The sequence below is a fragment of the Phoca vitulina genome, unplaced genomic scaffold (genome assembly GCF_004348235.1).
Source record: "Phoca vitulina isolate PV1807 unplaced genomic scaffold, GSC_HSeal_1.0 scaffold117, whole genome shotgun sequence".
Lineage (NCBI taxonomy): Eukaryota > Metazoa > Chordata > Mammalia > Carnivora > Phocidae > Phoca > Phoca vitulina.
The window spans coordinates 963,549-984,895 of NW_022589820.1; the positions used below are offsets into that span (position 1 = coordinate 963,549).

Here is a 21,347-nt window from a genome sequence, read left to right on the forward strand (position 1 = left end):
TATCAGAGTGCTGAGGCACCATGGGCAGAGGTAAGGAGGTGTCTGCTCTTCACTCACTCTTGTGCCCCGAGCCTGCCACTCAGTGCTAGGGTGCCCCCCCAACTCTGCTGGGCCCCCTAACGTGGGCTCCCCACTGGGCAGAGGCTACAACTGGAGCATTATGAGAAAAAGCCCATGACCGGATCTTTTGTCAAGCAGCTGTACTAATGCCCCAGTTCTGGCCCCCAGCCCAGGGTCTTTTTAATGGCTCACAGCAGCCCACATACAGGCAGGGAGGGGCTTCCAGGCCAAGGAGACCCGGGGCCTGTGGCAACATGGCTTGAGAAAGTGGCTCCTGGGCAGCAAGGGATTCTGGCCATTAGAGGAGCAGGTGCCTAGGGCCAAAGAGGGTGAGGACCCCCCCACAGGGATTCCCAGCTGGGGAGGGTGCTGATGGGCCTTGGTTTCTGAGCAGAGGGCCCTGGGGCTGTGTTGGAGGAACAGAGACTTGCTGGTCCTCACTGTGGGGGCTTCAGAGCTTGACCCAGGCCCCAGCCTCCCAGAGGTTCTGCACTGCTCTGCCTGGCTGCTCGGCCTGTTCTGTCCACACTGCAGCCAGGCACTGCAAAGGCACAGGTCCACCTTAAGCAGGCAGCGGCCGCGGAGCTGGCGGGTGGGATTTCCTGCAGGAGGTGGGCCTGCCCACAGGCCTATCCCAGGCAGGGGCAGGATGCCCCGTGCTTCCCGAGGGGCACTCCACCCTCCCTCTGGGAAGCTGAGGGCCTCACCCGACCCTAGTTTCCCCACCTACACACACTCCCAAACCTGCAGTTTGGGCCAGGACGCTCGAGAATCCAGCACCCCCTGCCCTCCCTACCCTGACCACTACCTGGACTCGGTCCAGTGGAGGGGCCCGAGGGCTGTGAGAGGGGCAAGAGATAAACAATGACGGGGCCCCTACAGTGTCACAAATTCCCCACCCCCATGAATGCCAGGGGAGCTCCAGATGAGACGGGTCTGGCCCTGTTCGGGAATAGCATGGAGGAGGGACATCAGCCTGACCCCAGGGACAGGCTCCGAGGTGTTAAGGGAAAGGTCTGTGTAAACAGAGGCCTGGGAGGGGACCAACATGCCATAGCGCCAGGGCCTGCGCGCTGGGAACAGGGGGCCTGGCGCTCTCCGCGGTGTCCACCCGGTGGGCCAGGACTGCAGGTGCGCGGCGACGGCTGCGTGGCTTCAGAGTGCCGCGGGCACTCGCCTGGCCGGGGCACCAAGGCGAGGAGGGGCTGCGCCCGGCCCAGGGTCCTGAACGCTGCGCCAGACGCCAGCGCCGGCGGGGCCCGGGGTGGGGTGGGGGGGCTCGGCGGCTCCCCAGTCTGGCGGGCTCCAGCACCCGGCGCCCTCCTGAGGAGGGCGTGGGGCGGGCGGGGCGGGGACCGGGCGCGGCCGCGAGGGGTCCCAGCTCCGCCCCGCCTCCGGCCCCGCCTCCGGCCCCGCCCCCCCGCCGCCTTGCCGCCCGGTCCACCTTAAGGGGCGCGCTGACATCAGCGCGCCGCCGCCGCCGCTACCCGTGGGGTGGGATTTCCTCCGCCGCCGCCGCCGCCGCCGCCACCGCCGCCGCCGCCGCCGCCGCCGCCGCGGGTCCTGCGCCGCGTCCAGCCCCCCCCCGCCCGACCCCGGCCCGACCCCGGCCGGCCCCGCCCGTCCGGCCCCGGGGAGGGATGCGGCGGCGCGGCGCCCAGGATGCCCCGCAGCCCCGGGACGCGCCTCAAACCCGCCAAGTACATCCCGGTGGCCACGGCCGCCGCGCTGCTGGTCGGCTCCAGCACCCTGTTCTTCGTGTTCACGTGAGTCTCCAGCGTCACCGGGGGGGGGGGGTGCACAGGCGGCCACAGCCGGGCCAGAAGGGGCAGGGGCCGGTATAGCGGGGGTTGCAGCCTGGCAGGCCTGGGGGACAAGGCCCGCGGGCGGGGCAGGGCAGGGGGGCCAGGGGCCGGGAGGACTGGGCACGACAGGGCTGGCACCAGGGCTGTGGGTGACGTGAGCCCCCCATATGGGCTGAGGCAGAAACAGTGAGTGTGCCTATACTGGGGCACCAGGGACAGGTGAGTTATCCATGTGGGGACACTAGAGCCTGGCGGGCACCTCACGAGTGTGCCAGGCCCTGGGTGTCAGTTGCTGGGCCCAAATAGGGGAGTGTGTGCAGTGGCCGCCCAGGGTGTGGCTGCAGCCCTCCCCTCCCCACAGGCTGCACGAGGGGGGACGTGGGCTGCTGAGAGCCACCAGCCCCTCCAGCAAGGAGCTGAGGGCGGCTCTTGGGTCCCCTCCTGGTTGTCCAGCCCAGGGCCAGAGCCAAGTTGTTCCCGCGTAGGTGTGGCCTGGCCAGGCTGCCACGTGCCTGCCCCAAAGCCACCCTTGGTGCTGGCCTGGCAGTACCCTACACCCTCCCTTGACCTTCTCGGGAAGGCTCGGGGTCGCAGCTGGAGGGCCCAGGCCAGGCCTCACCCAGGGACACTGGCCATGTTGGGCACTGGGACCCTTGAGACAGAGGGCAGGCAAGGCCCTGGGCCCATGCAGACGTAACTTCTTCACCTGAGACAGGCTGGCTCACATATAAGCCTGCTGGCAACACCATGGCTGTGGGGCACCTCAGGTACAAGGAGGGGTGGGGGTTCCAGGCTTCAGCCATGCACATCTGGGACCACCCGCTTCCACAAGTCCCATGCTGAGAAACAGCCCAGGTGACTAGAGCAATGACCGCTCAAGCCTTCCTGGGAACCGGAGGTGTTGCAAATGGCCCCAGCCCGCGGGGTCTCTGTTCCGAGGCAGGTCAGCCTGAGTGTAAATGAGCTTGGAGCAGGGGTGAGCAGGAGCCGGCTTGGCACCCTTCGCCTTAGCAAGAGTGAGGGTAGCAGCTGTGAGGATGGCGAGTCTGCATTGGGTGCCCATGGAGGCGCAAGAGCTCCCTACCTGGAGGCCGGGGCTGGGTGGGCGCCACAGGCTGCCAAGAGCGTGTTTAAAAAAGGCCTGTGTGGACGGGCTTATTTCTGGCTTTGGCAAGCAGGCGTGTTCTTGTTACTCAGATGCTGCTGGCTGTGGGGCAGAGAGGAGAGGGGCAGGTGGACAGCAAGTGCAGGGTCTTCTGGAGGGGTGGGGCTTAGCCCAGTCCTGGCCCTGGGGTCCCCCACACCTGGACTCAGGTGTGCTTCGGGGTAGCCTGGCGTCCACTTGCTGATCCTGGTTTCTCACTCCCGAAGTGCAATTCAGTGTTTTTCCTCCCTGACATTGAAAGTAATACGTGTTCTCTTTCAAGAACTTGTGAAATGCAGGGAAATAAATCTTTAAAGAATTGAAATCAACCCTATTCCAGGGAGTCTTCCTGTCTCCTCTCCTCTCCTCCTATGCTCACCTGCGCTCCTCTGTAGCATGCTTGTCATAAGCCCTTGCTGTGGTTTCAGAGGGCCCTTACACGGCTGTCCTATGATGAACTTCACCATCCCAAGATGTGGGCGCTGAGGCTCCTGCACCCTGCCAAGTTCTTCCTTCTTCAGTTCTCAGAGCTGAGGTTCTGGGTTCAGGGACACCAGCCCAGCAAGGGGCAGGGTTCCCTCAGGGCACTGCAGGCCTTTCCCTGTGTCCTGCCTTGTGTGTGACCCACTCTGCCTGAGAGAAGGTGGCATGTGCCTCTGCAGCAAGCTGGGGGTGCAGGGGCACCAGCTGGGGGCCAGGGGCAGTCACCGTCTAGCCAAGGGAGCTTTGATCACCCTTAGGGCAGGGCTCCCCTGAACCCCTGAGGCCACATTCCCCGGGCCAGAAGGCCACTGGGGACCCTGGCCAACCCTGACCCTGGCTCCACCAGGGTCCTCCAAAGCAACTGGGTTCCTGAAAAGGGGTTCTGCGGGATGAACCAGGCCTACTGACACTATTCACAGTGTGCCGAATTCCAGGCAAGCAGGGGTCCCAGTGGCCCCCTCCTTGGGATAGGCCTCTGGTCACCCTAGCACCCACACTTTTACCCTTTTTCTGGGTCCAGGCCTGCTGCAGACTTAGACATGTAGTGAGGAGGGAGCAGCCCACTCCTGTGTCTTCTCCACCCTGCCCTTGGGGCGCCCACGGGGTTCTCTCTTCTCTGCCTTTACCCCTTGAACTTCACTGGACTCTGCGTGGCCCCAGGCCCCCTCTCTGTTCAGTAAACACAAGCTGCCCCCTTTGGAGCAGGTCCTTGCAGACAGCAGCTCCTGACATCATGCAGGGTGGGGAGCCAGGAGCCTAGAAGATCAAGGACCCCTTCCTTGGCCCAGCTCACTGAGGGGCCTGGGACGAGCAGAATATTCAGACATGTTACCAGGAGAGGCTGCGGGGTGGATAGGATCACCGGAGGTCAGGGCATCTCCCTCAGAGGATGGGGAGCATCCTGAAGGGCAGGTTCCCAGAGGTCCTTCTCCTCCAGGAAGCCTTCCTGGGTTCCTGGTACAGTCATGTCCCCTTGGGCCCCAGAAGCCCTTCACACTGTGGCTCAATGCCAGGCTGGGTCAGGTGCTGAGTGGGTTTCCAAGAGCCCCCAGGCCAGGTCTCCACCTCAGCCCCTTCCTCCTCCCAGAGCCACTTTGCAGAATGACAGGGAACCTGGAGACATCAGAAAGCTACAGCTGCTTTTGGGTTACCAACACCTGGGGCCAAGCTGGGCCATCTTGTCTCTGTCCAGGACCAGGGGGCTGACTTCTGGGACGTCACAGTCTGTCCCCAGGATGGGCCTGAGCCCTCCCCATGCCCAGAGGCCCAGACAAGCTGGAAGACCCAGCATGGGACAGTGGAAGGGCAGGCCCAGGTGAACAGAGCCCCTGGCAGGGGCCACATGGGAAGGAAGGAAACAGGGTGAGCCCCCTGCCAGGCCTCACTGCCTGTGGCCTACCGTATCTTTGGCCGCCTGAGCCTCAGTTTCCCCATCTGCTCAGGTGTCTGCAGGGATGGGATGGGTACAGGAGGACAGGCCCCAGGCTAGCCTGACCAGGGCAGAGTGGCCACAGACCCTCTGGTCCCGGGTGCCCCCATGCATGAGCATCACTCTTAGACACAAACAGTGTTAATGAAGAACCCGATTTAAATGAAAACGTCTGAGTTAAAATTTTCCATTCCACATTTAGCTGTGGCGCGCATACTGGCCCTGCAGAACCGCCCACCCCCACTGGGTGGTGTCTCCCTGCCCGGCTAGACGGACTTGGGGCCTCAATCTGGGTGGGGCCCATGGCAGTGGCGTGTGGCCCTAACACTCAGGAGGCGGGGGCTGGATAGGGAGGAGGGTTTCCAGCCTCAGAGCTGGGCCGGCCCCCCACCCAGGCCCGCCCTGGGCCCCACAGCATGGCTGCAGCCAGCAAGGGGTGGCCAACCCCTGCCTGGAGCATACCATCCCCTGGGTGGGAATGGAGTGATGTCCCTGTGGGCAGAGGGGCCCTCCTGGAGCCTGGGACAGATTCAAGGTGGACTGAGCAGGACTGCCTGCCACGCCTTGCCCACAGAGCTGGCACGTCCTCACGTGTCCTCACGCTTGCCTGGTCCACGGGGAACAGAGAGAACATAGAGAGGGGGTCGGTTTGAGGAAGGGCATGTCTGTGTGTGTTCGTATGTGCATATGAGTGTGTTTGTGCATGAACGAGGGCGCAGGTGTGCCTGTGCGGCCGTGTGTGTGTGTGTGCAAGTGGGCAGGTCTGTTCTCACAAACATTTTTTTTTTTTTGAAGTTTTTATTTATTTATTTGACAGAGAGAGACATAGCGAGAGAGGGAACACAAGCAGGGGGAGTGGGAGAGGGAGAAGCAGGCTTCCCGCTGAGCAGGGAGCCCGATGTGGGGCTCGATCCCAGGACCTTGGGACCACGACCTGAGCCGAAGGCAGACGCTTAACGACTGAGCCACCCAGGCGCCCCTCTCACAAACACTTATGCACGTGTGTCTTGCTCATCAACACATGTTGGTGTGTGCTCACGTACATGTGCCTTTTGAATGTGGTCGTGTATGCACGTGTGTCTGTGTACACGCGTATCCAGGCATGTGTTCACACGTGTGTGTCCCGGAGCATATTTGTGTGTCTGTGTGTGCATTGCACATGTGTGCGTGCATGTGTCCCTGCATGCTCGTGGGAACACGTCTCTGTGCGTGTGCCTGCTGGCTCTGGCCAGGGAGCCGGTCCTCATTAGGCATGACCCAGGCTTGGACCCTCCTCCTGGCATGGCCTGGGCGTAAAGGCCCCCTGAGGGAGGATGAGGGGGGACAGGAATGCATGGGAGGGCCTGATCCTGGGTCTGAGTCGAGCCTGGCGGCCTGGTGATGGTGGGCCAACAGGGCAGTGGCTCATGTCCCTGTTAGAGAACCTGCTCCCCCCCTCCCCTCCCCGCAAGCCTGCCCGATACCAGCTAAGGCCCCAGCCCACTCTCCCTGGTACATGTGGCCCAGGCATGCAGAAGGGTGGTGCCTGTAGCGGACAGAGGCTGCCCACCACCTCAATGCAGACGTTGCCCTGTCACTTTGCAGATTCCCAAACATGGCCCCGTTGCTGTGCAGGTGTCGCCCCCCCTCCCCTCTAGCCCTAGGCATCTCATTTGGGGCAGCTGTCCAGCCCGGGGGTGGGGGGAGGTCATTGAGGCTCAGGGAGGACAAAGCATACCGGCTACCTGGGCCAGGGGAGACTCCGGTCAGTGTGAGTATGGGGGCTGCCTGCCCAGGCCGGGTTCAGTCCCTGCCTGCCTGCATAATAGCTTGAATCTCACCCCGAGGTCTTGGTATGTGACAAGCCGTCCTATACCCACTCCTTGTCTGTAAAATAGGGAAACAGAAGTGCCCACTCCCTGCAGCTGGAAGGGCAGATTTTGTGGTTCACTGCACAGGGCCGGAGGGCAACAGGCTCTCAGTATCCCCTGGGAAAGCCTGGACAGCCGGGATGGACCCTCTGACCACCCCTCCCCCTGGCGCAGTGCCCACCCACCTGCTGCACCTCGTATGCGCACATCTGCCGGCCCCAGCGCAGCACAGGACCTCTGAGCTCCTCCCTTTGCGGAGCAGGCTGGCTTGGCTGGTGCGGGCCACGCAGGTGCACACGAGCCCACCCTTGCCTTTAATGCTCTGCTGTCATGGTCTTGGAATTCTTGATGCTTTTTAAACACTGGGCCTGCATTTTCATTTTGTGCGGATTACATAGCCCGCCCTTCCCAGAGGGCGCCATGGGGAGCTGGCGTGCCCCACCTGCGTGGGGCCTGCAGCCCCCCACTTCTCCCCAGCTCCTGCTTCTCTTGAGCTGACAGCTCCCACTTGCCTGGAGAGCCCGTCCCTGCTGGCATTTTGGCCTCTGCCCCCCACCCCGCCTTGCCAGGCAGACCATGCCTCAGGGGCCCGCCAGCACCTTGCTGGATGGGATTGGGTCAGAGACCGCAGCATATGCTGAGCACCATCTGTATGCCACGCTTTAGCACGCAGGGATGGAGAATGTGGAAGGCATCTACCGGTGGGCACTCTGGGCTGCCTGGGCAGGGGGTGGTGGGGGAAGGCCCTCCCCGCGGAGGGAACCTGTGTCCTCAGGGGGTGCATCTTCCTCCACAGCAGGTCCCGGAGAAGAGGAAGGGGTAACTTGCGGCTCCTGGCCGCCGAGCCTGCTGCCGTGGGAAGTGGAGTCTTTAAATAGCCTCTCGCTTTCCACTAAAAATAGCGAACTTCTGCTGCCATGGAGGTGGTTGCTGGGGTGGCGGGGCTGGCTCCTGGCCAAGACAGGCGTGGGCGCGCCAGCGTGGCCGGCGTGCACTGGGGCAGTGGGCAAGGCCGTGGGCATTGCTCGCCCTGCCAGAGGCCACGATGCCGGAGGCCACGATGCCCTCAGTCAAGGCTACTGGGCGGGGATCCCCCTGGCCCTCCAGTTCCACAGAAGGGCTAGGTATGGGGAGGGGAACTACCCCCCAGGTGCCCTCCACTTGTCAAAGCAGCCGGGAGCCATGGGAGAGATCAGGAGTCTGAGACCAGAGGAACTTTGTGGGAGCCGAGTGGATGGACTCAGGGACATGCTGCAGGGTCGGGGCAGGAGGCCATAGTTTATGTGCCCAAGGACTGGGTGGATCTCCACAGACAGGGCTCTGGTCAGGTCCCCAGTGGGTGGAAGAGGACACTCTCTGTGGCAGAGCACTCACCAGGGAGGTGTATGTGATCCTTATGGGGTGCCAGGAATCTGGGAAGGCTTCCTGGAAGAGGGTGCAGCCTTGGAGCCATGGACGTGGGGGTAGTAAGAGATGGTGAGTGGTGAGGGGGTATCATGCTTTTCTAGAGTCTCCAGGTGTTCTGCATTGTCATATGGATAGTAAGGTGACAAACTAAAAAGAAGGGGCTTCCTGGATGCAGATGTGCCCAGTGGCCCAGACCCTGAGACTGCCTCCTCAGGGAAGAACAGGGCTGCCACCCACCATGCATTTACTGACTGAGAATTGGAGCTCCCCATGTCCCAGATTTTCCCTGGCAAAGGGGACCCGCTGGGCTGGGGACAGGTCTGCATGAGGACTGGGGCTGGCCTCTGTCTGTCATAGCACACAGGCAGAGTGAGCTCATTTCTCATCCTGGACTCCTGCCTCCAGTCTGCCACCCCTCCTAAAAGAGGGAGCCCAGGCCCATAGGCCTCTCTGAGCCTCAGTATCTTCAACTGTGAGGTGAATTCCTAACAGGCATCGGGAGGGTTGCTGGACTCAGTGTCTGCGTGCAGGCAGCCCGCACACCTACCGGGCACGAAGTGCCCAGCCCCGATGGTTGAGTGGAGAGGCAGCAGGCTGATGTGTAGGGGTCTCCCAGCGGGGCTGTGGTGGCGGTGGCCTCCCTGACTGCCCCGCTGAGCACTGATGGTGGCCTTCGATGGCCCAGCCTGCCTATGTGTGGCCATGCCTAATTCATCTGTCCCCACACCCCATCCCCACCCTTCTGCTGCACCCCCAGACCTAGCTCTGCCCTGCTGTCCAATGCAGGTGCCCATGGTTGACTCGAGCTGTGTCCCCAGCTGTTCCTGTCTACAATGGCATCATCTTCCTCTTTGTCCTGGCCAACTTCAGCATGGCCACCTTCATGGACCCTGGCGTCTTCCCCCGAGGTAGGGCCCTGTGCTGGGGCACGTAATCTGCTCCCTTTCACTAGAGTGTGGCTGACGTGCGAGAGCCTTTCGGGGGTGGGTCCTGGTGGGCGGGCTGGCAGGGATCCGGGAAGGACTCTCCTGCCAGGAGAGTCACTTTCCTGCCACCCTCCCCTGGCCCTGGCTCACAGCGGATGAGGACGAGGATAAGGAGGACGACTTCCGGGCCCCGCTGTACAAGAACGTGGATGTGCGGGGCATCCAGGTCCGTATGAAGTGGTGCGCAACCTGCCACTTCTACCGCCCACCTCGCTGCTCCCACTGCAGCGTCTGCGACAACTGCGTAGAGGTGACCGTCCTGCCACCCCGTCTTCTCCGTGCCCCCCGTGCCCCCCGTGCCCCTCCCCGCCCCCCACCTTGTGCCCTGACTCACTGCTCCTGCCCAGGACTTTGACCACCACTGCCCCTGGGTCAACAACTGCATTGGGCGCCGCAATTACCGATACTTCTTCCTGTTCCTGCTGTCACTCAGCGCACACATGGTGGGCGTGGTCGCCTTTGGCCTGGTCTACGTGCTGAACCACGCTGAGGGGCTGGGAGCTGCCCACACCGCCATCACGTATCCTTGGCTCGACCGCAAAGACAGTGTGGGCCGGGGGCACATTCCACAGGGGAAGCTGAGGTGCAGGGCGGTGGGTGACTGCCTGGGAGTCCCCAGGTTGGGTGGCAGCAGGAGTTGTTCGTCCCCAGGCACCTGCCCCGTGTTTTTGCCTTTGGCCATTGGCCTTAACAGGCCAGTATGGCCGTCATGTGTGTGGCTGGCCTCTTCTTCATCCCTGTCATCGGCCTCACTGGCTTCCACGTGGTGCTGGTCACTCGGGGGCGTACCACCAATGAGCAGGTGCTGACCCTAGGAGGGCCCACACGGTGATGGGGATGCGGGGGGCCCTGTGGGCCAAGAGGGCCGGGGCTACACCAGGACCATGTTGGGGTGGTGTCAGGGAAGGGCTGCTGGAGCCCTCAGCTGAGGTGGCCTACGCAGCTTCCGTAGGGGGAGGATCTGGCCCTGGAGACCCTGTGCGGGGCATGGAGTGTGGGGCCGTGCCTGTGGATACTGTAGCCACCAGTAACTCAGGGCCCAGAAATTCTACAGTTTCTGGCGGGGACCGTCAGGGTGAATGGGTGGGGGGCACCCACGGGCTGACCCTGCCCAACCTGCCTCTGAGGACCCCCAGCCGTCCCTGCCTGTCCCCCTGTCCGCCTTGGCCCGGACCCTGGGTGGCCAGGCTGGCTGAGGGGTCCCATGTCCACAGGTGACGGGGAAGTTCCGTGGGGGCGTGAACCCCTTCACCCGAGGCTGCTATGGGAATGTGGAGCACGTGCTGTGCAGCCCTCTGGCACCCCGGTGAGGCCTGGACGGGGTGTCAAGGGGCCTCTGCCGGGTTTGGGGTGGGCAGGTGTGGACCCTCAGCCTGGTCAACCTCTGCCTTTGGCAGGTGCGGCCAGCCTTGCCTTTGGTGAGCGTTCGGGCCACGTAAGCCTTGGCCACTGACCCCTCTGCCCCTGGTGCAGGTACGTGGCGGAGCCCCCCCGGCTGCCGCTGGCCACTCGCCTGAAGCCACCCTTCCTTCGGCCCGAGCTCCTGGAGCGAGCTGCCCCGCTAAAGGTCAAGCTTAGTGACAACGGGCTGAAGGCTGGCCTGGGCCGCAGCAAGGTGGGGGCCCTGGGGTCAGCTAGGGGATGGGGTAAAGGGCAGACCCTTGAAGGCAGGAAGCAGCTCTGTGTGAGGGGGCCTAGAAGTGGAAGTGGGAGGAATTGGGTAGATTCTGGAGAATGGTCTAGGGCCCCGGGGCCCAGGGCCCAGGGAGGAGTCCCCAGTTATGCCCCACCCCTGGCCCACACCCTACCCACCACTGACCACGCCCCCTCCCAGTCCAAGGGCAGTCTGGACCGGCTGGATGAGAAGCCGCTGGATCTGGGGCCGCCACTGCCCCCCAAGGCGGAGGCCGGCACGTTCGGAGGTGACCTGCAGACCCCACGCCCGAGCAGTGCTGGTGAGGTGGGGGTGGCCAGACAGAGGGAGGGACATGGACTGACCCCAGCCTGACCGTGGTCCATCTCCCCAGAGAGCGCCCTGTCGGCGCAGAGGACCAGCCCCCCGACACCTGCCATGTACAAGTTCCGGCCTGCCTTTCCCTCGGGTCCCAAGGCGCCCTTCTGCGGGCCTGGTGAGCAGGTGAGGAGGCCTGGCCCCGCCCCAGGAAGTCCTGCTCTACCCCTCCTGGAGACCCTGTCCCCAGAGGCCTCACCCCAGAGGTCCCACTCCTAGAGGACTCGCCCCAGGAGGCCCTGCCCCTGGGGCCGTGGGGTCATAGCCTTGTGGGCGCCAGCAGGCCCTCACCCTGTGGGCATCCCAGCTATGCACGAAGGAAGGGCTGGGACAGGCAGTCCTGGCTGGCCCCTGCTCCTTGGCCAGCATTGCCTGCTAGCCTGGTAGGCGGCTGCCCCCAGGGGCAGTGTGTGCCAGCATGCCTGGGATTCCACTATTGGTCACTCTGTAAGGCCCACGGGAAGGCTTCAGAAGAATTTGAGATTGTTTAAGAAAGCACATTTATTTTCTCTGAGTTGTGTTAAGTACTCTACGATCACTGTGGAGCAGTTGGCAACCCTGGACAGCCTGAGGAATGATCCAGAACCCTGAGCATTCCCAGGCTGCCCACCCTCTTTCATGGCCACCAAAGAGGTGAGCCTCTGACTGGGCCAGTATGCCTGGACCAGTCACTTCCCCTCAGGACCGATGTCCTGCTCGACCCGGCATCTCTGGACCCTCTGGGCTGGGCAGGGGGTCTGGGCCTCCTTGGCCAGCATGCCATGGTCCTGCCCCGGGAGGGGTATCGATCAGCCCTCCTTGGGAATGGGGGGCTTTAGGTGTCCTCGCCTGCCTCATCTTCCTGGGATTGTCCTGGGTCCCACAAGGATTCTGGCCAAGTACCCCAAGGCCACATTTGTCCCTACCAGTACCCCCTCTGGGTTTTGAGGTTCTGGAGGCTCTCATCCCCAGCCCAAGCCTGTGACCGCATGCCTCGATTCACGGAGACTCAGAGAGGCCCCTCTACCCTGTTGCTGTGGCTGTCCCCTGGCTCCTCCCCAGGAGGTCCTGGCCCATGTGGGCTCTGAGGGTCCTGCCCTGGGTAGATGCAGCAGCTAGCTCTGCTCTTACATGGCAGCGACTGCAATCCTCAGCCGTGAGGTACCCAGGAGAGGGCTCTGGCTCTCCATGTGGTTATTACATCCCCTCAAGGTCCAGCTCCCGAGGCTGTCCCCACGGCCCCCCTCCTCTTTCCTAGGGAAGTAGGAGCAGGAGAAGTGTGCCCAGCCTTCCCTGGGGAGGCAGCATCTGGGGGCTCTGGTCTACCCTATCCCCACTTGCTTCTGTGGTGGGCAAGGAAGAGGTGGTTAGGGGATGGAGAACTTCCAGGAGCAGCTTGTCGGTCACACGTGTCACCAAATTGTAGCCTCTGTCGGGGCATAGAGCACCTGGTGGCTGGGCGGAGCAGGGTGGCCAGGCAGTGGTAGACGTGTGCCCTCTCTCCCCATAGGTCCCTGGCCCTGACTCCCTGACATTGGGGGAAGACAGCATCCACAGCCTGGACTTCGCGTCGGAGCCCAGCCTGGACCTCCCTGACTACACGCCCGGAGGCTTGCACGCAGCCTACCCGCCGTCCCCGCCACTCAGTGCTGCTGACACCTTTTCGGGTGCCTTGCGCTCCCTGAGCCTCAAGGCAGCAAGCCGGAGGGGTGGGGACCACGTGGCCCTGCAGCCTCTGCGCTCTGAGGGCGGGCCTCCCACGCCCCACCGCAGCATCTTCGCCCCCCACGCGCTGCCCAACCGCAATGGCAGCCTGTCCTATGACAGTCTGCTTAACCCTGGCTCTCCCGGCAGCCACACGTGCCCAGCCCACGCCACGGCCGGCGTGGCCAGCTACCGCTCACCCTACCTGCACCCGGGGGCGGTGGGTGACCCGCCGCGGCCCCCGCCCCGTAGCTTCAGCCCGGTGCTGGGCCCCCGGCCACGGGAGCCCTCACCTGTGCGCTACGACAACCTGTCCAGGACCATCATGGCCTCCATCCAGGAGCGCAAGGACAGAGAGGAGCGGGAGCGGCTGCTGCGCTCTCAGGCCGACTCGCTCTTCGGTGACTCGGGCGTCTATGACGCGCCCAGCTCCTACAGCCTGCAGCAGGCCAGTGTGCTGTCCGAGGGCCCCCGCGGCCCTGCCCTGCGCTACGGCTCCAGAGATGACCTCGTGGCGGGGCCCGGCTTCGGCGGCGCCCGCAACCCCGCGCTGCAGACTTCGCTGTCCTCGCTGGCCAGCGCTGTGAGCCGGGCGCCGCGGACCTCCTCCTCCTCCCTGCAGGCCGACCTGGCCAACAACAACGCCCCTGGGCCTCGGCCCGGCAGCGGCTCGCACAGGTCCCCGGTGCGCCAGGGTCCCCCCTCCCCACCCAGCACGCCCCGCTCACCCTCCTATGCAGGCCCCAAAGCTGTCGCCTTCATCCACACGGACCTCCCGGAGTCGCCACCCTCGCTGGCCGTGCAGAGGTGGGTGCTGGGGGGCAGGGGGCTTCCCAGCACAGGTCAGGTGTCCGGCCGCCTGTGGGGCCTCTTGGCTGAGCATGCGGGGGGTGTCTGGGAAGCCAGTGGCTGCCTACGGGCGTGGGCCTCACCCTCCTTGGAGGCCCCCCCTGGCCAGACTGTGTGAGGGTAGCCCAGCTCCAAGGACACCCTGACACGTCTGAGGACAGTGGGGCAGGAGGATTGGCCCACTGTGGGCTGCACGTTCTCATGCAGCTGGTGCAGCCGAGCGTAGGGGAGGACCCTGGGGCTTCTTACCCTGGAGACAGTGTCGGTCCAGGAGGCTGAGTCTGGGGGACATCATCCCACAGCAGAACGTGCTGTCCTGGGTGCTCCTAGCCCCAGGAAGTAAGGGCTTCCTTGCTTGGAGATGGGGAAACTGAGGCCCAGAGGGGCAGGCTGGTTCCAGGCTCCCAGCAGGTGGGTAATAGGAAGCTGGGCCGGCTGCCTCACAGGGTCAGGTCCAAGTATACGCGCTGAGCAGCTGGGGTGTGCTGGGCCCCACAGTGGGTGCATGGGTGTCGTCAGGGTGTCACTCGTGCCGCCGCGAGCACGGGCTCAGTGGACGAGGCGGCCCCGGCCCCTGTTGTGGATGCGGCTGGCCCAGGGGGTGGCAGCCACACAGTGAGGTGGGATGGCAGCCGAAGGAGGGAGGGGCTCCCAGCTTCGTGGGTGTTTGGGCCGCGATGTCAGAAATGCTACTGGTCAGTACTGGGCAGGCTGGAGGGCAGGGAGACAGCCTCTCGTTTTCCCAGGAGGGAGCAGGGAAGGAACCAGAGTCACCACTGGGCTCCCTGGCTTGGGGCACTAGGACGATGCAGGGCCTGGGGGCTTGGCCAGCGTCCATCTGGCCTCCCTGCGCTCTGTGGTCTGTGCCAGTGGGAGGGACCAAGGGACCTGGGAGGGGGATGATGGCCATTCTGACATCTGTCTGTCCTGTGACAACATAGCCCTCCCTCTGCAGGCTGTGCACCCCCACCCATTTTCTGGGTGGGGCCTGCTGAGCTCAGAGGCAGGGGCTGCCCCAGGCTTTGTCTGCGTCCGCGTCCTCTGTCCTCTGTCCTCCGCTGGCCTCTGTCATGCTGTGGTCCCGTGTTCACTGTGTGTGTGCGTGTATGTGCTTGTTTTGATGCAGGGACCACCCTCAGCTGAAGACCCCCCCAAGTAAGCTTAACGGGCAGTCCCCGGGCCTGGCCCGCCTGGGGCCTGCCGCTGGCCCCCCAGGGCCCTCCGCCAGCCCTGCCCGGCACACGCTCGTTAAGAAGGTGTCCGGCGTGGGTGGGACCACGTACGAGATCTCAGTGTGAGAGGACTGACTGTCATCCATCCGCCGTGGAGCCCCGGGGACCAGGACCCCCAGCGGCTGCCCTCCCCTCCCGACTTCTCTGCCCCGGGAGACAAGGAGGCCCAGGCCTGGTGTGGACACGTCAGCGGAAGAGACCACGCCTCCACAAGCCTGTCCCTCTTCCTTCCGCCTGTCCATCCACCCATCTGCTCAGCAGGGCGCAGCTGGGCCAAGGGCCGCTGGGCTGCAGGATCTGTGTGGCGGTGCCCCTGCTCCCACAGGTTGGGGGGGCAGCGAGGGGGTGTGGACTACATCTGCACCCGCTGCACCCATGCCCCTGAGGCCGGTTCCCACCTCCTCCCCTCACAGATGGGTCACTGTGGCCCAGAGATGGACAGAGAGGCCTGGGTCCCTGGCCGTACCGGACCGAGGCCCCACCACCCGGCTGCTCCTAACTCGTTGCCTTTCAGGGACCCGCTGGAAGCTTGTAGCTTGGCCAGGCCAGTTCTTCTTCGGGGAGTCCAGCCCCAGCCTACAGGCACCCAGCTCTGGGATTGCTCTGGGTTCTGACAGACAGGTGGCCGATGGACAGACAGCCAGCTGTGGGTGGGGTCTTGGCTCCGTGTGTCCTGTCTCGCCCAGCTGGTGGGTGCGTCCCCGTGTCTGTGCGCTGAGCTGCCATGCCACGTCCCATGTGTTAACGCTCGGGCCCCCGCTGCCCCCACTGCCGGGAAACTCGCTTTCATTGAAGCCTTAACCTCTGCTTTATGCTCTTGTGGGAGGCGACCGGGGTGGGGGGAGGAGGCAGGTGGGAGCAGGCACGGGCCGGACGCTGCCACAGGGGACCCATGAGACCAGGAGTCCTCTCCCTGCCAAACTGGAGATTCCCTACCCCAAGGCATGCCAAGTCCAGGCCCTGCAGGAGCCTCGGTGCCCTCGTGGGAAGCACATGGGGGAGGGGGCCAGAGTTTCGCCTGGCGCCAGGGACCCGAGAGTAAGCACACGGCAGCGTCCGCTTGCGTTGTGTCTGTTTTATGTTTTTATATCTACATCTATATATCTATAATTTTATTAAAAAAAGAAAAAGAGTCATTTCGATCCTTTCCTTGAGCAAGGCTAGGGCTGTTGCTGCAATGCGGGGGCTCCGGGGGCGGGGAGCAGAGTGGGTCAGGCTCTGGGAGAGAGGTTGGCCATTCTTCTTCGTGGGTGTTTCCACTGACTTAAGCTGAGTTGGAAGCTTGGGAGGTGGGGTCTGGCCGATGGGTCTTTGGCTGACAAGGCTCCCGTGGGTCTACGTCATCCCTGGTGGTAACAGGGCATTTGGAGAAAGGTTGGGGTTGCAGGTGTCCCAGGACCCCCTGAGAACCCAAGAGCTCTTAGGGGAGATGGAGTAGGGGGTGCAAATGGGGCCACCCATTGGCTGAGGGCCCTGTGGGGGCCGTTGTGGCATCCTTGCAGCTACACTCACTGGAACTCACCCTCCTGGCAACCTGAGCCTCCCCTCCCCCTGACCTGCCACTGCCAAGTGTTGGGGATGGGGGCATTGAGAATCCATGGCTCTTTAGGGCTGAGACCAGCCAGGGCAAAGACTGGGGGTCTGGGGCAGGGACTGGCCCAATGTGGGAGGCTAGCTGGGCCTCGGACCCTGCACTGGGCAGCTCTGCCCCATGCTGACCTCCACCTTTCTGCTTCTCTCTCACGGGACGCTGCGGCCCCCAGGGGGCGGATCGGCACCTGCAGCCGCGGATGGGGCCGGCGTGGCCAGCCCAGGGTGCCCCCCGGCCTGCACCTATGCCACCTTGGCCTCCCCGAGGACCTCCCACCGCTGCGGGCCCCCTGGAGCCCAGCCGCCGGGGTACCCCCCCGAGGGGCTATGTGCCGCCTGCACTCAGCTGCCTCCAGCCTTTTCCCCAGTCTCTCTGGGCCTGAGCGGGACACCAAGTAGGCAGCTCTGGGGCCCGAGAGGACAGCCCAGGAAGCCAGGCAGCCACAGACCCTGGGCCGGGGGCTGGGGGTCCTCTTTCCACCAGCCGCACCTTGCCTGACTCCCAGCCCCCTGGGGCTTGTGACCCTGTGCCCACCCACCTCAGGAAGTCCCCACCAGCTGCAGGGGGTCCCACTCCCCAGGCAGGGGCCCTGGAGCTGGCTGGGACCAGCACCCCGAACTCCCTGCCTGACCGAGCACTTTAGACGCCACTTCCTCCCCAGGGAGCCCAGGCCTCGGTGGGTTGGGCTGGGGTGGGGGTCTCAGGTTGCCCCTGCAGGTCACTGCACTCCCTCCTCCCCACACCCAGCACATGAACAGATGCCTTAACCTCTTGGAGCCGCCAGCCTGGTGAGCCATCCGGGCCCTGCCAGGGCGGGGAGGAGACCCTGCCAGTCCAGTGTGTTCCTGGTGACTGCTCTGCCCAGCCCTGCCCGGCAGTCTTCACTCTTTCACTCCGAGATGTGGCACCTGGGGGAGCTCAGAGGGCCCCACTGCCCACGGCCCTGCGGTCCCTGCCAGCCAGTGGGGGCCTGGACGCCCCCAGGGGCAGGGCGGGGGCTCGGGCCAGCCCTTTTCCTGCCTGGGCGGTGCCTCTAATTCTCCCACTTGGGGATGAGCAAGCCACAGAGCTATTCTCTATTGTTCTAAAAGGTATTTTCCCCCCGCCCCAATTTAATGCCCTAAATAAAATTTTTGGTGTTTACCTCCACAGCTCTGTCCACCAACATGGTCCCCCTGTCCTCCGAGCCTTGGGGCAGTGCCAGGAGGCTGGACTGGACAGGGATCCTAGGTTGGGGAGGGGACAGGAGTGGGAGGTGGGGGGGGTGGTGGCCGGTCAAGAGTGGGGAGGGTGGGGTGCTCGGCCAGATAGGGACAGAGGGTTACGTGAGGGGTGTGAAGTCGGAGGTGGGGGGCGGGTCAGGGAACCTGATCCCTGAGGTCTGCTGATTGGGCCCGGCCCCAGGGATGAGGCCCGAGGACCCCTGGTCCTCACTTACAGTGGAGACCCTCCTGCGACACCCTCTGCTCTGAGCCCTCCCTGGTGGCCTGGGGTGGGCTGGGGGCTTCCTGTGGCGGGGCTGCCGCCCAGCAGGCAGATGAGGCATGGGCGCTAAGGCAGGGGCGCCACCCCAAGGAACCCTCAGTGTGAGATTGGCCTCAGAAGGCAGCAAAACCTCCTGCCCCCGCCACCCCCGCCCCCGTTTCCATGGAAACAAGCTCACACGCTGTGTGTGTCACGACTATATGTCCAGCAGCAGGCCCAGCCCTCAGGACAGACCCCGCCTCCACCCTTCTCCGCAGCTCCTGGCGGGGATGGGGCGCGGCAGTGCCGTGGGCAGGGGCCAGCGTGGCCGCTGAGTACCCGGGGCAGCGCCGGCCGCCTGGCCTCCTCGCTGGGGCCGCTGGGCCTCTGGCCTAGAAGGGCAGGAAGTCATCCAACTCCAGGCGCAGGAATGGGCCCAGCAGGGCCCGGAGCTTCCAGACAGCGGCGCGGCTCAGCAGGGGGGGCACCAGCCCCTCGAAGGGCGCGGGGTCCACCACGTACACGTAGGCGGCGGTGCAGGCCAGCAGGGCGCCCAGCAGCAGCCTCAGGGCCAGCAGCCTGCGGGCGGCGGCGGTCAGGGGGCGGGGGTGCCCTCGGGGACAGTCCCAGGGGACTGGGCCCTGCCCGTGCACTCACGCAGCCACCTACCAGAGCTGGCCTTTGAGGCCCTCGGAACATCCCAGCTGCGGCCTTGCCTTCTGCAGGGGAGGGGCTGGGTCAGAGCCTGCCCCCATGGCAGGGGTGGGGTGGGGGTCCCTGTGCTGCCGGTTCTTACCCCTCACTCCCTCACCCAGGACCAGGCACCTGCAGCCATATCTCAGGGATAACTGGTCAGCAGGCTCCTGCTGGGGCTCCTGCCCTGGGGCCTCCTCCACTGAAGCCCACAAACCCTCCCCGAGAGGGGCCTCTAGGGCGAGGCCAGACTGAGACAGGGTGTGGGTAGGGGGCTTACTGCTATGCATGCCATCTGCTGTTCCTTCCTGGCCTGGGTGCGGCACTGGGCACGCTCCCTGGATGGGGGGTGGCTGCGGTCAGGGCCATGGATAACCTGCCCCCAGCGCACACCACCCCCTTGGTCTGGTGCAGTGGAACTGGGAAGGGTCAGGGGTTGATCCCCCCCCATCCTGGCCAGGACACCTGCCCCTTTCCCAGTTCAGCCAGGCCCCCCCAGGCCCCTGACCCTGCACATCACCCCAGAATCTCCAGCTGAATGTCCTCCATCTGGTCTAGTACTCCCCGGATGTCCTTCTTGAGGTTCTGGGGGACAGAGGAAGTAAAACAAGTCCTCTCACCCTGACTACTCGGCCGTATCCCTCTGCTTCTCGATGCTCCCCTGCCCCCACACCCCCTGCCTACCCTCTGTTACCCTCAGCCTCGGGGGTCACCCTCTGGGGACCTACCAGGAGCCCAGTAGCCTGGTTGTTCAGGGCCATGTGTACCTCGGCCACGCCGTCCCATACCTGGAGGGAGTGGAGAGGCTGGGTCACGCTCCAAGGAGCAGGGTGCCCACGGAGGTGTCCCGCCAGGTGTGGGTCCCCCAACGGCCCTCCCACCCCAGCCAGGTGGGCACCTCGGTAATGGCCATCTTCTTCCTCTCAAAGGACAGTCGGATCTGCTGCAGCTCGTTCTGGGGAGGGGCACAGCGCGGGCACAGGCAAGGCCAATGGGGTCAGCTCCTTCCTCCCCGGGGTCCCCGGCGCCTGCTGCACGGAGGAGCCCTCCCATGGTCCGGCGCCCGGGGACCCACCTGAGACTGCTGCACGAAGGACTCCTCGCCCCGGCACATCTCTCGCCGCAGCAGCTGCAAGGGCGCCCTGTCCTCCAGGGGCCGGGCACTGGCCTGCTCGGGGGGCTGTGGAAGAGCCCCTGGGTCAGCCCCACGGCCGTGGGCAGCGTCTGCGCTCAGGGCCGGCTGGAGAGCGGGGGCGCGGCTGAGGTGCGGAGTCACGCGGTCATTCCCGACAACTGCCCTCTGTCCTGCCAGGCTGGGCGTCTGCCGTATGCACTTACCCAGGCCAGGGCCGTGCAGCTCGAGTGCTCTGGGCACAGGGGCAGGAACTGCTGCCCTGGCCCCAGGAGGGCCCCCAGCTGCTCCCGCAGATCCTGGTTCTGTCTTTTCTGAGGGGTGGGGAGGGGCAGAGAGATGGGGCTGCTTGTCACAGCTGCCTCTTGGGCAGGAGACAGAGGCCACGCGGGCCAGGGCAGAAGCTTCGGCTCTGCAAACGGCTGTGAGCCCACTGCACAGATGTGCTCTGAGCCTGGGCTGGCCCCGCCCGGAGCCTCGGCGGGCTTGCCACTCACCAGATTCTGGTTTTCCTGCTCCAGCTGGAGGAAGGACTGCTCTGCAGGATCCAGGGGCATGCTCTGGAGCGGGGAGGGGGCTGCCCTGGGTGAGGTTGGGGTTCCTGACCCCGTCGGCAGGGGCGGGCACGGGCAGGGTCTGGGCCCTGAGCTGGGGGACCCCCCCTGCCTGGGTGCCCCTTGCTCTCGTCCCGAGTGCAGGGGCCAGCCCCACCCCAGCCTTGTCTCCACTTGTCCTTGTCTCGCCCCCGCTGGGTCTCTGGGTCTCTGTCGCTGCATCTCGCCCTCCTCGCTTGCAATAAAGTTCCCAGGTACCTCAGCCCCGACCCTGGGCCCCCCGCTCCCTGCCCCCGGAGGTGGGAAAGGCCTGGCCGACTCTATGGAGTGAGTGGAACTGAGAGGCACCAGGCAGGGCCACCTTACAAACCCCTGGCAGGGTGGATCCAGGCATCCTCCGTGGCTGCTCGAAGCTGACGGCTGGGGGCACTGGGGGTGGGAGTGGCCACAGGGACCCAGGGTTTTGGGCCCCTCCATACCTCCCTGTAACCCCTTCCTAACCCCAGGTCCAGGCTCTAGCCTGGCCCGACCTGCCACCCTCTTATTGAGGGCCCTCTAGGTGTCATGGCTCACAGGTCCGCTTCAAGAGTGCCTGTCACAAAGGCCTGAGCACAGCCAGGGAGGTCACAATGGGCTGGGGTGGTGGCCAGAGCCAGGGCTGGTGGGGTCCCTCCCACCAGGACCCTGTTCCTGAAGTGCCCTTCTCTGCTCCCCCACTGTGCATCTTCCCCCACCCCAGCTCCCCCACCTGCATTAGCTCTTTTCTCAAAATGTAAAACAGGTAATGCAGACACAAGGCTAAAACAAAATCAAAGGCCGGACGTGCTCTCCAGTGTGGCCCTTCCACCTCAGTTCCCACCACCCACCACCCACAAGCCTGGTCATTAAGCTCCTGCTGGGGTTCAGCCTCACATTCTGTGCAGCTGGGCGGCGTGCGGCCCCACCTCCTCCTCACACAGGACAGCTTATCCCAC

General features: G+C 64.6%; 2 protein-coding genes across 5 annotated transcripts; one reads left to right on the forward strand and one right to left on the reverse strand.

Moving 5' to 3' along the window:
- Positions 1-1,622: 1,622 nt before the first annotated feature.
- ZDHHC8 (zinc finger DHHC-type palmitoyltransferase 8) lies at positions 1,623-17,668 on the forward strand. 4 transcript variants are annotated; one of them, XM_032398591.1, is made up of 12 exons: positions 1,623-1,826; positions 8,965-9,086; positions 9,257-9,414; positions 9,512-9,684; positions 9,864-9,966; positions 10,379-10,470; positions 10,638-10,779; positions 10,999-11,119; positions 11,192-11,301; positions 12,665-13,665; positions 16,703-16,924; positions 17,278-17,668. In XM_032398591.1, exons 1-12 carry the CDS (start codon positions 1,723-1,725, stop codon positions 17,282-17,284), a joined length of 2,355 nt encoding a protein of 784 aa, XP_032254482.1. In that variant the 5' UTR covers positions 1,623-1,722; the 3' UTR covers positions 17,285-17,668. The 4 variants fall into 4 exon arrangements, with proteins under 4 accessions (XP_032254482.1, XP_032254484.1, XP_032254483.1 ...); XM_032398593.1 differs by having other exon boundaries at positions 10,999-11,086; XM_032398592.1 differs by having other exon boundaries at positions 16,703-17,668.
- Positions 17,669-18,386: 718 nt separating this feature from the next.
- Positions 18,387-20,850, reverse strand: CCDC188 (coiled-coil domain containing 188). The gene is made up of 9 exons (XM_032398537.1): positions 20,317-20,850; positions 20,026-20,133; positions 19,763-19,867; positions 19,586-19,642; positions 19,416-19,475; positions 19,208-19,272; positions 18,968-19,025; positions 18,664-18,713; positions 18,387-18,573 (listed from the first exon to the last, which is right to left on the reverse strand). Exons 1-9 carry the CDS (start codon positions 20,848-20,850, stop codon positions 18,387-18,389), a joined length of 1,224 nt encoding a protein of 407 aa, XP_032254428.1.
- Between the last annotated feature and the right edge of the window lie 497 nt (positions 20,851-21,347).